This window comes from Nicotiana tomentosiformis, chromosome 3 (genome assembly GCF_000390325.3).
Source record: "Nicotiana tomentosiformis chromosome 3, ASM39032v3, whole genome shotgun sequence".
NCBI lineage: Eukaryota > Viridiplantae > Streptophyta > Magnoliopsida > Solanales > Solanaceae > Nicotiana > Nicotiana tomentosiformis.
This window is the reverse complement of record NC_090814.1, coordinates 70,735,419-70,753,511: the sequence shown is the minus strand read 5'-3', so window position 1 is coordinate 70,753,511 and position 18,093 is coordinate 70,735,419. Positions and strand designations below refer to the sequence as shown.

At 39.7% G+C, this 18,093-nt stretch overlaps 1 protein-coding gene across 1 annotated transcript; it reads right to left on the bottom strand.

Moving 5' to 3' along the window:
• Positions 1-10,529: 10,529 nt before the first annotated feature.
• Positions 10,530-11,093, bottom strand: LOC138907984 (uncharacterized). The gene has a single exon (XM_070198611.1). It carries the CDS (start codon positions 11,091-11,093, stop codon positions 10,530-10,532), a length of 564 nt encoding a protein of 187 aa, XP_070054712.1.
• Between the last annotated feature and the right edge of the window lie 7,000 nt (positions 11,094-18,093).

The window sequence follows — 18,093 nt, the reverse complement described above, 5'->3', positions numbered from 1 at the left end:
GTTTGGGAGAAAAATCAGATTTTTATAAAATCTTCCAAAAACGAAAATTTAAGATTTGAAGATCCATTTGACATCAAAATTTGATAATTTTTGTATGGTTGGACTCGTCTCGGAATGAGTGTTCGAATTTCGTAAGTTTTTCTGAGATTTGAGATGTGGGCCCCACTGCCAAGTTTTAAAGAGAATTTCAGATTTTTTTCGGAAAATTAATAAATTTATATGGAATTAATTCCTACGATTCATATTGAGTATATCAAATTATTTGTGAATAGATTTGACGTTTTTGGAGACAAATTCAAAAGGAAAAGTTGTGGTCGAGTAATCGATTAAAATTTAAAAGGCGAGGTAAGTGTCGTGGTTAGCCTTGACTTGAGGGAATAGAACCCTTAAATTATTTGTTATGTGAAATGCATGTGAACAACGTATAGGCGAGGTGACGAGTGTATATACGTCGTCAAATTAATTATTTACATAATTATTTGAAAATCATAAATTATTCTAAGACACGAATTAATTTGTTATAAAAATTATTTCTCTCATATTTTTTGTCAAATATTAATTCTTGAATTCCAAATAAAATAAAATTGCTCTAGGCGTATGATAGAGTGCTAGTGCTATTGTGCGCCACCTTCACCGAAAAATGCCGCGAGGTCGACTTCGGAGACATGCAATCAGTGTGGAATTGAAGGAGTTACTGTCGAAGGGTTCAATCACGAAGTCAGTAGAGAAATTAGGTGAGGCAATTACGGTTATAGCTGAGGAAAAACCAATGGAATAGTGGCCAGCCCTAACAAAAGGGCTTAAGACCCCGCCTATAATAGATGGAAGTTCAAATTCAGTACAATTTGTGCAGAGTAAGAGTGCAACTGTCATAATTGAAGGACCTAAACAAACAGGAGGTGACAAGGAAACGGGAGAGCCTGGAGCTCAGAGGAAATTGGAGCTACCTGCTCAGCTAGTTGCAGCGACAAAATGGAAGAATCTATTTGCTGAGAACAAGAAGGTTACTAAAGGTATGAATCTACATTACATAGCTCCTATGATTAAGAATGGATTTAAAGTGGCTAAATTAGACAGAGAGGTGGTTGAGAGAGCTACTGAGCGATGGAAAATGGTTGAAATAGTGTATGTAGTGGGTGAAACGCCTACTATAGCTATATTTGAAAGATTTGTCACATTCCAATGGAATTTTGTAGCTAAACCCTATATACCTCCATAATGATGAGTATTTTGTGGTAAAATGTGCTACTATGGAGGATAGAGATGATGTGTTGTATTTCGAACCTTATACGATGAATAGCAAACCAGTTGTGGTTAAAATGTGGAATGATGCTTTTGATTTTGCAAATGAAGTACTGAAGACCATTCCACTATAGATTCAACTTCCTAAGCTGCCACTGAATTGCTGGGAGGATGACTTGCTAAGTAGAATTGGTAGTACATTGGGTGTTCCTATATATGCTAATGTTTGCACCACTAAGGTTGAACATATATCATATGCCAGAATTTTGGTTGAGATGGATGTTACTAGACCTCTCCCAAGACACATCATGGTGGAAGATCCAAACGGAAGGGAATTCGAACAGGAAGTTTGGTATGATTGGATGCCTATGTATTGTAATAAATGCTTGCAACTAGGGTATGTGTGCCAGGAACAATAGAAAGAAGCTCTGCCAAAACAAATAAAGGGGAAAAATCAGAAGCCTCAACAATTCTGGAGGAGAATAGGGCATGAGGAAAGGGGTACACAAAGGGATCAGGGCATACAAAAGGATGTTATTCCACAAACTCAATTACAGGATGAGAAGCAGAAGGGAATTGAAAATGTACAGCCACAGAACTCTTCACAAAGTCCAGCAATGAATGCAGATGATGAAGGTTGGAAGAGTGTTAAGAACAAGTATGTGACAAAAGGCTCAAGAAATGTGGAAAAGAACATGGGGGTGAGCAAATCCAATGGTTTCAATACCCTTGATCCATCAAGTTCTCAGGTGTCTGCACAAGTAAGCTTGGGGCATAGCAGCATGAATAGGTGGGAATTATGCAGGAAACAGATGATCCTTTTATACCAAGATGAATATAGTATCGTGGAATGTTAGAGGCTTAAATAAAGTCCATAAACAAAGAGAAATAAAGTAGTATCTTAGAGACAATAAAGTAGTGTTGATAGAAATAATTGAGCACAAGGTGAAACAATCTATGGCAGAGAAAACTATCCAAAATATCTCTAGGAATTAGAAGTAGACAGATAATTATATGGCTAGTAACAAAGGGAGAATATGTATCTTGTGGGATCCTGGAGTACTGGACTTTGCCATTCATAGTTATTCTGAGCAGTTAATCACTGGGAAGATTATCATACACCAAAGTCATAAAGAATTCTGGATGACAACAGTATATGGTTTGCATACCATTGAACATAGAAAGGCCATGTGGGAAGAGTTGGAACATCTGCATAATGAGCTACAGGGACCTTGGATTGCTATGGGAGACTATAATGTCATTCAAAGTTTTGAAGATAGATATAATGGTAACCCTGTTATGGAGGCAGAAACTAGAGACTTCACTGATTTCCTAGAGAATACAGGAATGATAGAACTTAAAACAGTTGGCAGAGAATTTGCGTGGAAAAATAATCATGTATATAGCAGAATAGATAGAGCTTTAGTTAATGCTAGATGGATGATGAATATGACACAGCTAGAGGTAGTACTGCAGGATCCTCTCTTCTCTGATCATACCCATGTTTGTGTTTACTTTGAACATGATCACCAACCTATGCCTAAACCATTCAAGTTCTTCAATAACCTAGCTGAGCATAAGGAGTTTCAAAGGCTAGTCAAAGATACTTGGGAAGTTAGCATGTTGAGGCCTGCTATGCAAAGAATTTGGATGAAGTTAAAGAGGCTGAAAAAAAGGATTGAAGCAGTTAAATGTTGAGGAGTATAGTAGAATTCCTGAAAAGATCCAAGCTATTCGAGAGAAACTACAACAAGTACAATTGGAAATGAGAACCCCTAATCACTCAGAGAGATTGAAGAACAGTGAAAAAGATCTGAAAGAGAAGCTGGAGAAGTGGATTATGGTAGAGGAAAGTATTCTCAAGCAGAAGTATAGAATTCAGTGGCTAAAGTTGGGTGACTCAAATTCTGCTTTCTTCTATGCTAGTATCAAGAATAGAAATGCCCAAAAGAAAATCACTAGGCTGCTCACTCAGACAGGGATGCATACCCAAAATCAAGAGGAGGTGCAATAGGAAATCATTCAATTCTACAAACAGCTTCTAGGATCAACAGCAGTGGCAATTCCAGCTATTGAACCTGAAGTAATGTAGAAAGGGAATGTGTTGACAAGAGATCAGCAATTAAAGCTAATAGCTCCTGTGACTAAGGAACAGATCTATCAGGCTCTACAAAGTATAGAAGATTCAAAAGCCCCAGGGTGTGATGGATATAATGCTGTATTTTTTAAGAAGACATGGGGAATCATAGGAGATGAAGTAGTTGAGGCAGTACAAGAGTTTTCCAGAACAACTAAGGTTTACAAGCCAATTAATTGCACCACAGTGACTTTGATACCAAAAGTGTAGAATCCATCCAGAATAGCTGAGTTCAGACCAATATCCTATTGCACCACCATATATAAGATCATTTCCAAACTCATTACTAGTAGACTACAAGAGGTAATGGATTACTAAGTCATGAACTAGTTAAAGGGTATAACAAGAAGTCTATCTCTCTAAGATGTTGTATGAAGATTGATATGAGGAAGGCATATGATTATGTGGAGTGGTGCTTTCTAGAACAGATTCTAATTCAACTGAATTTCCTAGAGATCTTCATTCAATGGGTCATGAAGTGTGTCACTACAGTCTCCTATTTCATTCACATTAATGTGAATCCTATGAAGAAATTCCCAGCAAAGAAAGGACTCAGACAGAGGCACCCTATATCCCCTTTCCTATTTGTACTAGCCATGGAATATTTCACAAGAGTTCTATAGGGGATAAAGGAGAATAAGGAGTTTAAATTCCATCATAAGTGTGCAAAGTTGAACATAGTACAACTTGGTTTTGCAGATGAACTTCTGCTGTTTTGTAGAGGTGATATGGCTTCTGTGAAAGCTTTGTATGCTTGTTTTCAGATGTTCTCAAGAGTGTCAGGCCTGGAGGCAAATGTGGAGAAAAGCATTGTTTACTTTGGTGGAGTTAATTAGCAATTGCAGCTTGACATACTTGACCACCTTGGTTTCTTAAAAGGATAACTTCCTATAAGATACTTAGGGGTAGCTCTTAGCACAAAAAGACTATCCTTGTATCAATGTAAGCCCCTAATTGATAAGATAATAGGCATGGTCAAAAGTTGGACATCAAAGCAACTGTCTTATGCAGGGAGACTTCAGCTAATCAAGAATGTTCTCTTCTCCATCCAAACATTCTGGTCTCAAATATTTACCCTACCAAAGAAGCTGATTCAATTGGTCGAAAGTGTATGCAAAAGATTTTTATGGACAGGAGGAGTAGGTAATTCAAAAAGGGCACTAATTGCATGGGGATAAAGTCTGTATTCCAAAAGTTGCAAGGGAACTAAATATCATAGATATTCAAGCTTGGAACAAGGCTACTCTATGCAAACTACTGTGGAATATTTGTACCAAAAAGGATAAGCTATGGGTGAAGTGGATACATTGCTACTATGGGAGAAGAACCACACTGTGGATGAGTCAATCAAAGCAAGCATCTTGGATTGTACAGAAAATTTTAAAAGCAGCAAAATACCTGGAAGAAGTGGGACTACAAGAGAAGGAATTCATATTGATAAGGACCTTTTCTATTCAAAGAATGTACATGAAGCTTCGAGTAAGTTCCCTAAATGCTCTTGGAGAAGACTGATATGTAACAACTACGGGGATCATAGATGGGTGTTTATACTGTATCTAAACTAACAAGGGAGATTGCAAACAAGAGATAGAATAGCTAAATGGAGTCAGATTGAAGACTTGCCATGCCCACTGTGTGCTAGAGAAACAGAAACAACTGAGCATCTATTCTTTAAATGTGAAATGACATAGCAAATGTGGGAGAGATTATTGGAATGGCAGGGAATCATAAAGAGAGATGAAGGATGGTTTGAAGAAGTTCAATGGGCAGACGTTCATACAAAAGGACAGTCAGCAATGGCTAATATGTATAGACTATGTATGGCAGTGTGTGTCTACCATATATGGATGTAAAGGAACTTGAGGATATTTCAAGGAAAGTCAAGGACAAAGGATATCATCTTACGATTGATAGCACAAGAAGTCCATAGTCGAGGAAATCAGTATAAGAAGCTAACTAGGAAGTTGCAAGCTATGAAGTGGTACCCTAGAGATTGGGGATAGCCTTAGTTGTTTTCATTCTTGTACTCAATGATAGAGTCTGATGAGTATAGGACTTGGGGTATGATGCCCAAGTTCCTAGTAAAACAAGTGCTGTAATGTTATATTTGGTTTGTGAAATAAAAAATTTATTTACCAGAAAAATAAATTCTTGAATTCCTGCAATAATTTTGACATGCTATATGATTTATGTGTCTTAATTGTTATTTGGCATTTAGCATACTAAATATTAAACTTCCTATTTTCTCCACGATTTTCATAATTAATTGCTAATTGCCATTGTTTGTTCATAAATAAATTATAATTACTGTGTGCCTTGATGCTTAATAGTTTCTCATTGGACGTGGTATTTATTAGAGTAATGTTTATTACATTTATTAGTTGTTTAAAGTTATATTGGGGGAACGGGTTGCACGCGGCAACGTAAATAAAAGTAAATATATATATATATATATATATATATATATATATATATATATATATATATATATATATATATATATATATTGGGGGTCGAATTACACGCCGCAACAGACTTATATAAAAGTCTACATTGGGAGATCGGGTTTTATGCCGCAACAGACTTTATTAAAAGTCCATATTGGGGGATCGGATTGCACGCCGTAACAGACTTTATTAAAAGTCCATATTGGGGGATCGGGTTGCACACCGCAACAAACTTTATTAAAAGTCCATATTAGGGGATCGAGTTGCATGCCGCAACAGAGTTATTAAAAAGTCTATATATACATGATTAAAATAAATATATGGGAGGATTGAAAATGAATATGTTGTATGAGCGGGTTGCACACTGCAACGGAAATTGATTGAAATAATAATTGGTCATGACTGCTGAGTTGGCTTCAACATTTAAAAATGAGCTACCTGATTTATTTCTATTATTGTTGTTGTTACTATTATTGCGTACAAATTAATATAAGTGACCTGCCTTAGCCTCGTCACTACTTCGTCGAGGTTAGGCTCAGCATTTACCAGTACATGGGGTCGGTCGTACTGATACTACACTCTGAATTCTTGTGCAGATTTTGGAGTTGGTCCCAGCGGCGTACCATAGACTTGCTCGGATTTCAGCTACCAGAGGAGACTTGAAGTATAACTGCACGGCGTCCGCAGTTATGAAGTCCCCGTCTACTTTACTTTAGCTGTGTGTTTGTTTTCAGACAATTTTATTTTATTCAGACCTTTATTTGTATTATTCTAGAAGTTCGTGCACTTGTAACACCAATTCTGGGATGGTATTTAGACTCTGTTATTTTTATGGATTATTCACTACATTTCTGACTTTACTTCCGCATTTATTTCTCTGTTATTAATAAATTTAAAAATCGTTTTAAAATGGATTATATTATTCTAACGTTGGCTTGCCTAGCAAGTGAAATGTTATGCGCCATCACGGTCCCAAAGGTGGGAATTTCGGGTCATGACACTCGGGCTCCAAACCAAACATGCACACAAGTGTAATAATATCATATGAATTCGCTCACACGATCAAAGCACCAAAATAACACCTAGAAGTACGAATCGGACATCAAGATGCATGAAATTTTCAAAGAAACATAAGAACTTTCAAATTCACAACCGAGCGTCTGGTTCATGTCAAATCAACTCCGCTTTGCACCAAATTTTGCAGATAAGTGAATAATAAGAAAATAAGCCTATACTAAGTCCCGAAACCGAAATTCGAACTTGGTAACTATAAAGTCAACGTACGGTCAAATTTTGGAATTCTTTAAACCTTCAAATTACTAGTTTTCCAAAAATCGCGTCAAAACAAGTTAGGGACTTCTGAATTCAATTTTGGGCACATGCCCAGTCCCAAATTATGATATGGACCCATCGGGATTGTCAAAATAACAATCCAGGTCCGTTTACACAAAATGTTGACCGTAGTCAACACAAATAAGTTTTAAGGCGAAAATTCACGCTTTCTTCAAAAACAAATCACATAAAGACTTTTTGGAATAAGACATAGACTGTGCACCCAAATCGAGAAACGCTAAACAGAACTAATCACGGTCACAAAATACGGAAATAAAGGCTAAAACTCAAAATGATCTATCGGGTCATCACATTCTCCATCTCTAAAATAAGTATTCATCCTCGAACGAACATAGAAAGGCACTGGACTGGTGAAAAGACTTGGGTATCTACTCCGCATGTCGGACTCGGACTCACACGTGGCTGCCTCGATCGGCTGACCTCTCCAGTGAACTCTAACAGAAGGATAACTCTTAGACTTCCACTGGCTCCTCCTCGTAAGTCAAATCCTTGTTCAGTTGTACTGAGCTTAAACCTAATACACGAGACAGATCACCGTGATACTTCCGGAGCATAAAGACATAGAATACCAGGTGAACTGCTAATAGTTTAGGTGGCAATGCAAGCTTGTAGGCCACCTCACCAACTCTCTCACGAATCTCAAAGGGTCTGATATACCTAGGGCTCAACTTGCCCTTCTTTACGAACCTCATCACACCCTTCATGGGTGAAACCCAGGGCAAAACCCTCTCTTCAACCATGAATTCAACATCACGAACTCTATGATTGATAGAAATCTTCTGCCTAGACTGAGTTGTGAGTTGATCTTGAATCATCTTGACCTTTTCCAAGGCATCCTGAACCATATCGGTACCCAATAACTGAGCCTCTCCCGTTTCAAACCAACCAACTAGCAAACGACACCGCCTCCCATATAATGCCTCATACTGAGCCATATCAATACTCGATTGGTAGTTGTTATTGTAGGAAAACTCTGCAAGCAGCAAGAACTGATCCCAAGAACCCCCGAAATCCATAACGCAGTCACAAAGCATATCCTCCAATATCTGAATGATGCAAACAGAATGTTCGTTTGTCTGGGGTTGAAATGTTATACTCATATCAACCCATGTGCCTAAATCATGCTGTATGACCCTCCAAGAGTGCGATGCAAACTGCGTATCTCGATTAGGAATGATAGACACCGGTACACCATGAAGGCGAACAATCTCGCGGATATAGATCTCTGCCAATCGCTCGGAAGAATAGGTAACTGCTACTGGAATGAAATGTGCTGACTTGGTCAACCTGTCCATAATGGCCCATACTGCATCGAATTTCTTTGAAGTCCGTGGGAGCCCAACAACAAAATCCATGGTAATATGCTCCCACTTCCACTCGGGAATCTCAAGCTTCTGAAGCAAACGCCAGGCCTCTGATGCTCATACTTTACCTACTAACCGTTCAAACACCGAGCCACATATGAAACTATATCCTTTTTCATTATTCTCCACTAATAATGTTGCCTCAAATCCTGATATATTTTGGCGGCGCCCGAATGAATGGATTATCGCAAACTGTGGGCCTCCTCAAGAATCAACTCACGAAGCCCATCAACTTTGGGCACACAAATCCGACCCTACATCCGCAACACCCCATCATCTACAATAGTAACCTGCTTTGCACTACCATGCCACACCGTGTCCTTAAGGACAAATAAATGGGGGTCTTCATACTGATCTTTGATGCACTCATACAAAGAAGACCGAGAGACCGTACAAGCTAGAACCCCACTAGACTCCGAAACATCTAACCTCACGAACTAATTGGCCAAGGCCTGAACATCTGACGCTAGCGGTCTGCCACCAACTTGAATATATGCAAGGCTACCCATACTCATAGCCTTTCTACTCAAGGCATCGGCCGTCACATTGTCTTCCCGGGATGATACAAAATGGTGATATCATGGTCTTTCAACAGTTCCAACCACCTTCGCTACCTCAAGTTGAGATCCTTTTACTTGAACAAATACTATAGACTCTGATGATCCGTGAATACCTCACACAACATGCCGTAGAGGTAATGCCTCTAAATCTTTAGTGCATGAATAATGGCTGCCTACTCTAAGTCATGATCATAGTAATTCTTCTCATGAACCTTAAACTGCCTTGACGGGTATGCAATCACCCTGACATCCTACATCAATACTGCGTCAAGCCCAATATGCGATGCGTCGTAATACACCGTGTAGGATCTTGAACCTGGGGGCAACACCAACACTAGGGTTGTAGTCAAGGCAATCTTGAGCTTCTGAAAGCTCAACTCACAGTCATCGGACCACCTGAATGGAGCACCCTTCTAGGTCAATCTAGTCAGTGGGAATGCAATGGATGAAAACCCCTCCATGAACCGGCGATAATAATCCGCCAAACCCAGGAAACTCCTAATCTCTATAGCTGAAGTAGGTTTAGGCTAGTTCTGAACTGCCTCAATCTTCTTAGGATCCTCTTTAATGCCCTCGGCATATACAATGTTCCCCAAAAAGAAATCAAGTCTAATCAAACTCACACTTTGAAAATTTGGCATATAACTAACTATCTCTCAAAGTTTGAAGCACAATCTAATGATGCTTCTCATGCTCCTTTCAAGTACATGAGTAGATCAAGATATCATCAATAAATACGATCACAAAAGAATCCAAATAGGGTTTAAATACCCGGTTCATCAAATTCATAAATGCTACTGGGGAATTAGTCAATTCAAATAACATCACTAGAAAATCATAATGCCCATATCGAGTTCGAAAAGCTGTCTTAGGGACATCCGATGCTTTAATCTTCAACTGATGGTAGCTAGACCTCAAATCAATCTTCAAAAACACTTTGGCACTCTAAAACTGATCAAATAAGTCATCAATCCTAGACAACGAATACTTGTTCTTGATGGTGACTTTGTTCAACTGTCGATAGTCTATACACATCCTAATCGAACCATCCATCTTCTTAGCAAACCATATACGACACCCCAACGCAAGATACTAGATCTAATGAATCCCTTATCAAGTAAATCTTGCAACTGCTCCTTCAGTTCCTTGAACTCGGGTGGGGCTATGTGGTAGAAATGGGTTGAGTACCCCGAGCCAAGTCAATACAGAAGTCAATATCTCTACCGGGTGGAATCCCCAGTAGATCATCAAGAAACACCTCTAGAAACTCACGCACAACTGGTACTAAATCCATGGAAGGAACCTTCGCACTATAATCATGGATATAGGCCAAAAAAGCTAGACATCCCTTCTCGACCATACGCCGAGCCTTCATATAAGAAATAACCATGCTGGTAGAATGGCTAGGAGTCCTTCTCCACTCTAATCAAGGCAACCCCGACATGGCTAAGGTCACCGTCTTGGCGTGACAGTCCAACATAGCATGATACAGTGATAGCCAATCCATGCCCAAAATAACATCAAAGTCTACCATATCAAGAAGGAGATCTACACTAGACTCAAGACTCCCAATAGTAATCATACATGAGCGATAGACACGATTTACAACAATAGAATCTCCCACAAGTGTGGAAAGATAAACAGGAGCACTCAAAGAATCACGAGGAACAACTAGATATGAAGCAAAATAGGTTGATACATAGGAATAAGTAGAGCCCGGATCAAATAGAACTGAAGCATCTCTATGGCAAACTGGAACAATACCTGTGATAACGGCGTCAGATGACTCGGTCTCTAGTGTAGCTGGGAATTCATAAAAATGGGGTTGGGCCCCACCACCCTGACCTCCGCCTCTCGGACGGCCTCTAGCCAGCTGGTCTCCACCTCTAACAGCGCCTCCAACTCTAATGGTCTGACCTCCACCTCTGGCAGCCTGACCCCCGCCTCTAGCTGGCTGAGTGGGCAGTGAAGCAACTGGTGCCGGAACCATGGAATGAGAACTCTGATGTGGCATGCTGCTCGACAATCTAGGGAAATACCTCCTAATGTGACATGTACTCCCATACTCAAAATACCTTCCCAGCTACTGTGGTTGCTGAAGCTGAGACTGGTCCGGACGGGACAGATAATCACTGTGGTAGATCTAGATCGGAGGCACATTAATAGGAGCTGATGGTGCACTGTAGGCTAGCACCGAGAATGAGACACGTAGGGCCACAACTACCCGAAGCACTGTGGGATGCCTGAAGTGCTGACTGAAATGGCCTTTGAGGATAGCCTCTACCAAAAGTACCCATGCCTCCAAATGAGGTGCCACTGAAACCTCCAAAATGACGAGGCCTCTTATCTGATACCAGCCCCCTCTCCTAACCATGTACCATCTCGATCCGCCTCTCAATCTTTATGGCCCTCTAAAAAGAAATATCATCTCTAGTCTCCTTGACCATCTATTGCCTTATACCGAAAGTGAGTCCATCAATGAATCTTCTCACTCTCTACCTCTCAGTAGGGAGCAAAACAAGGACATGGCGAGCTAGATCCTCAAATCAAATCTCATACTAGGTGATGGCCATGCCACCCTGCCGAAGGCGCTCAAACTGCATGCGATACTCATTTCTCAGGGTGAAAGGAATAAACTTTTCCAAAAATAGCTGTTAAAACTGATCCCAAGTAAGTGAAGGTGAACAAGCTGGTCTGGTCAACACATAATCTCTCCACCATATCTTGGTAGAACCGGGCATCTGGAACACTGCAAAGTTGACTCCGCTGGTCTCAACAATACCCATGTCACGTAACACCTTGTGGCAATAGTCTAAGTAATTATGTGGGTCCTCCGAAGGTGCACCACTAAAGTGAATAGGGAAGAGCTTTGTAAACTTATCCAGCATAATCAAGGACTTAGAAGACATAGCAGGCCTATTCCCTGCCTGTGCCGCAACAACCGACTGAACTACCATAACTGGCAAGGCTACTAGAGTCTGATATAGGGGAGTCATCTGCTGCTGAGTGTCAGTAGCGGGAGTTTGTGATCCTCCCCCAGCTTGAGAGATGGATGGTGCCACCGGAAATGCACCGGTCTGGGTGACACTCTCCATAAGGCCCACTAAGTGGACTAGAGCGTCCTGAAGCATTGGAGTGGTATGAATCCCTCTGGGACCTGAGTTGGTCCAACTGGTACGGTTTGAGTTGGGATATCCTCCTCATGTTCAATCTGAGGCTCCACTGCGGGTTCTGCTACTCGGGCTCTAGGCTGAGCCCTGCCCCTGCCTCAGCCTCTGGCTCGACCTCGGCCTCGGCATCTACCTCTAGTGGTAATTGCAACAGGGGGCTCCGGCTCCTATCCGGTCGTAGATGTTGTGCGTGTTCTCACCATCTGCGAGGGAACAAGAACGGAATGATTCAAACATCAATAATAGAATAAAATCACACAATAGGGAAAGAAAGAAGTGATTTTTTTCCTAAACCTCCATAGCCTCTAGAAGATAAGTACAGACGTCTCCCTACCAATCCTCCAGACTATACTAAACTTACTCATGACTCATGAGACATAAGTAACCTAATGCTTTGATACCAATTTGTCACGACCCGGAATCCCAACCTCGGGGTCATGATGCCGCCTAACATCTTCTTACTAGGCAAGCCGACGTGAAACAGAAAATTAACTAATTTTAATAATTGAAGACAAAATATTACCAATGATAATGATATAAATCTGAAGTAGAGTAAAATAATAACGAACACCAAAGTCTAATATAACCCAGAACCTGGAGTCACGAGTACATGAACATTTAGAGTGCTACAAACAAGGTATGAACAAAATACACTATTTTGAACAAAATACCTGAAGGGAACCTCAGGGCTGCGAACGCCGTGCAACTATACCTCAAGTCTCCTCCAGTAGCTAAATCTAGGCGACCTCGCTGAACGTTGCCAGGGCTAACTCTAGTATCAGCACAAGAATTGTAGAGTGTAGTTTGAGTACAACCGACCCCATGTAATCTGTAAGTGTCGAACCTAACTTTGACGAAGTAGTGAAAAGGATAAAGCGGGACACTTATAATAACTTGTACGTAATAATAATAATAATAATAACATGAAAGGAAACCAAGAAATGGAAGTAAAGCAATTAACTTGTGAAAATGAACTCAAACCTCACTATCAGAAAGCCCAAAATAACAAGTCTCGTAATCTCATATAAAAATGTCGAAGTCAACTCAACAATAACAACAAGTACAACACACACAATCTGTTGCGGCTCGCAACCCGATCCCACCATATCGTCTTTTGTCAATGTCAAGTACCACATATAAAATCTGTTGCAGCGCGCAATCCGATCCCACCATATGATCATTTATCAATATCAAATACCACGTATACAATCCGTTGTGACACGTAACCCGATCCCACCATATCATCATTTATTAATATCAAGTACCACGCATACAATTTGTTGCGGCGCCCAACTCGATCCCACCATATCATCATTTATCAATATCATAATCAACCTTTATTCCACCATTTCAATTTATTATCTTTCAATTTTCGTTGCGGCATGCAACTCGCTTCCCAAACAATTTCAATTAACATAAACAATCTAATAACTCAATTTACAAGAATTTCTACATCAAAAAATAAAAGTACAAGGCAATAAAGGATCACATAATAATCAAAAAATCTTTAAAATTCAAAGTTTCTACTTTACGAGATTATCGGTGCCTAGAAAACTCAACAACTCACGCAAATGAAACTACATCATAGAATGCAACAAATATTACAAAAATAATAGGACAAGTAAAGTATGTGACAATCAAGGTGTGAAAGTAAAACAATTAAAAGGCAAGTAGCAAATTAACATGGTGTCATGGAAGGGATGAATAATTTAATACAAGAATAATTAAATTACAAATAATAATTACGGCATAGAAGTCAAATAAAGCATGTAACAATTAAGGCATGGAACTAGATAATTCATGAAATACCGAGAAACATGGAAGCAAATATCTTGATGGCGTATATACACTCGTCACCTCGCATAACCATTTTATCACATAATCTACACGACACATAGTTCAAAATTCCTAATTCCCTCAAGTCAATGTTAGATCCAACACTTGCCTCACTCCGCAATCAAATCAAATCTCAATGGGGGCTATCCTCTAGAATTAGCCTCCAAACCAATCAAATATAACAAAATATAGTTCAAACAATTCAAAATAAGCTTTAAAAACTATCCACGAGTGAAAAATATTTAATCATTAATGATTTTTTAAAAAGTCAACAAAAGTCAACCCTGGGCCCGCTTGGTCAAAACCCAAGATTTAGACCAAAACCCGATTACCCATTCACCCCCGAGCACGGTTATATGATTAGTTTTAAAATCCGACTTAAATTTGAGGTCTAAATCTCAATTTCTCAAAATCCCTAATTTCTACCTAAATCGCTAATATCTACCATGAAAAAGCATAGATTAAATGTTAAAAATCAATGGATTTGTGAAAATGAAAGAAAACAAGTTAAAATCTACTAAACTAAGAAGTTGGGATGAAAATTCTCTTCAAAATCGCCTCTAGGCCGAGCTCAAACTTGGAAATGATGAAAAATGGGTTAAAAACCGACTTTGGGATATTTAAGTCACTGGGCGTCAGGCCTTTTTTGCATTCGAGAAGGGCCTGACGCGATCGCGAAGAGCAGCGGCCCAAGTGGCATTCGCGTTTGCGAGGTGCTGCACGCATTAGCATTTGCGTTCGCGAGGGACTGCACGCGTTCGCATTCGCGTAGAACAATCATGCCTCCCCTAAGAACCCCTTAACCCATCGCGTTCGCGAGTGAAGGGTGCGTTCGCGAAGGTTAATCCCTCTGATGCTTCGCGTTCGCGTAGTAGAAAAACCACCCCAGCCCAAGTTACCCTTCACGATCGCGGGAGTTACTTTGCGACCGCGAAGAACAAAACACCAGACATTAGAAAACCAGCTGAAGCTGCAACCTCTAAGTCCGAAAATGACCTGTAGCCTATCCGAAACTCACCCAAGCCTCTTGGGCTCCAAACCAAACATGCAAACAAGTGTAATAACATCATACAAACTCGCTCGCGCAATCAAAACACAAAAATAGCACCTAGAACAACGAATTAGACATCAAGATGCATGAAATTTTCAAAGAAACTTACGAACTTTCAAATTCACAACCGAGCATCCGATTCATGTCAAATCAACTCTGGTTTGCACCAAATTTTGTAGACAAAATAATAGTAAAATGAACCTATACCAAGTCTCATAACAAAAATACAAACTTGGTAGCTATAAAGTTTATAGTCAAACTTCAAAAAATTTAAACCTTTAAATTACTAGTTTTTAAAGAATTATGTCAAAACAAGTTAGGGACTTTCAAATTCAATTTTGGTGATATGCCCAAGTCCCAAATTACGATATAGACTCACTGGGATCGTCAAAATATTGATCCGGGTCCGTTTATACAAAACGTTGACCGTAGTCAACTCAAATAATTTTTAAGGCAAAAATTCACGCTTTCTTCAATTTTGTTTTAACATAAAGACTTTCAGGAATAAGATACAGATTGTGCACGAAAATCGAGAAATGCTAAACAGATCTAATCGACGTCTCAGAACACAAAAATAAAGACTAAAACTTAAAATGACCTATTGGGTCATCACATTCTCCACCTCGAAAACAAACGTTCATCCTCGAACGAACATAGAAAGGTACCTGGACTAGTGAAAAGGTATGGGTATCTACTCCACATGTCAGACTCGGACTCCCACGTGGTTTCCTCGATCGACTCACCTCTCCATTTCACTCTAACAGAAGGATAACTCTTAGATCTCAACTTTCAGACCTGCCATGCTAGAATAGCCACTGGCTCCTCCTCGTAAGTCAAATCCTTGTCCAATTGGACTGAGCTGAAACCTAATACATGGGACGGATCACCGTGATATTTCCAGAGCATAAAGACATGGAACACCGGGTGAACTACTGATAAGCTAGGCGGCAATGCAAGCTTGTAGGCCACCTCACCAACTCTCTCAAGAATCTCAAAGGGTCTGATATACCTAGGGCTTAACTTGACCTTCTTTTCGAACCTCATCACACCCTTCATGGGTGAAACTTCGAGAAAAACCCTCTCTCCAACCATGAATGCAACATCAGAAACTTTATAATTGGTAGAACTCTTCTACCTAGACAGAGCTGTGCAAAGTCGATCCTGAATCATCTTGACCTTTTCCAAGGCATCCTGAACCATATCGGTACCCAATAACCGAGCCTCTCCCAGTTCAAACCAACCAACTGGCGAACGACACCGCCTCCCATATAATGCCTTATACTAAGCCATATCAATACTCGATTGGTATTTGTTGTTGTAGGCAAACTCCGTAAGCAGCAAGAATTGATCCTAAGGACCCCCACAATCCATAACGCAGGCGCGAAGCATATCCTCCAATATCTGAATGATGTGCTCAGAATATCCATCTTTCTAGGGGTGAAACGTTGTACTCAACTCAACCTGTGTGCCTAACTCACAGTGTACGGCCCTCCAGAAGTGCATTTTGAACTGCGTACCTCGATTAGAAATTGACACCGGCACACGGTGAAGACGAACGATCTCGCGGATATAAATCTCAGCCAACCGCTCTGAAGAATAGGTAACTGCTACTCGAATGAAATGTGAGGACTTGGTCAACTTGTCCACAATGACCCATACTGCGTTGAATTTCTTCGAAGTCTGTGGGAGCCAACAACAAAATACATGGTAATATGCTCCCACATCCACTCGGAGTCAAGGAAGTACATGTACTTGTTCGCGTTTGTCATCCCGGTCCCTGTAGTCAAGAAAGTTTCATCTAAACACTTATAGTTGTTCAAAGACAGTATTTTGAACCCCTCTGACCATTGACCATACATGTGGCAACTTAATTGCTGAGTTGTACAAAATGCGTATATTTCACACGTACAAGGAGCGTGATTATAAAAATTTAGAATAAAAATAAAAATTTTTTAAAAAACATAAGTTTCTTTCTCGATTTTACCCCATCGCACTCCCTCCCCTGTTTATTTTTCTCTTTATCCCCTCCCCCTTCCCGTCTTCCCCAAGCCCTTTCCCCATTCAACTTCTTTTTCTTTTTCTTCCCTTCTCTTTCTTCCCCCAGCCCTTGTTCCATTTTTTTTTGTTCCCTTCTCGTTCTTTCCCCAGCCCCTTCCCATTTCTCTTTATTTTTATTTTCAAAATATCTTTGATAGATCTGATTTCCTTTTGCATGATCCAGTTATTTCTTTATTTGCCATTTTTTTTTGCTTTGTAAATGTTTGTTTTCAGTACAAAATCGTGCAATTTGATTGATAAAAATCTTTGTTTTTTATTATTAGTGAAATCGTGAAGATGGATGGGAAGTGATGAGTGAATGAATGAAGATTATCGAAAATAAGAAATGAGTAACAAAATTAGATTGCTACTATGGCTAGCCTGATGTGTTTTGCAGAAGAAGAAAAATGGTACAGATAAGGTATTTAGAGAGAGTGTTCATGGTGTTCTCTGGTGGCCAAGATGACAATGATGGAGAAGGTGATGGTAGAGAAGAAAGAAAAATAAAGAAAAAGTTAGAAAAAGAAAAAGGATAGAAGTATTATTTCTTTTTTCAAGTAAAATTAAAAAGAAAAGGTGATGTGGCATATTTTATATGACGCGGACTCTAGCATCATATAATTGAGAGACACGTGACATCAAAGGGGTTTAACACAATGACTTTGAACTATTATAAGTGTCTGGATGAAACTTTGCTGAGTATAGGGACCGGGATGACAAATGCAAATAAGTAGAAGTGTTTGTTAGGCTATTTTGCCATCAATATTCTTAGGATCCACTTTAATTGCTTCGGCAGATACAACAAGCCCCAAAAAGGCAACATAAAGGTTATTAAATTAATTATAAAATCTATGTAATGCACATAAAGATTATCCTAATAATCTCAAAATAATAAG

Coding starts and splice junctions, on each gene's coding strand:
- LOC138907984 (XM_070198611.1), bottom strand. CDS start 11,093: ATGGTTCCGGCACCAGTTGCTTCACTGCCCACTCAGCCAGCTAGAGGC.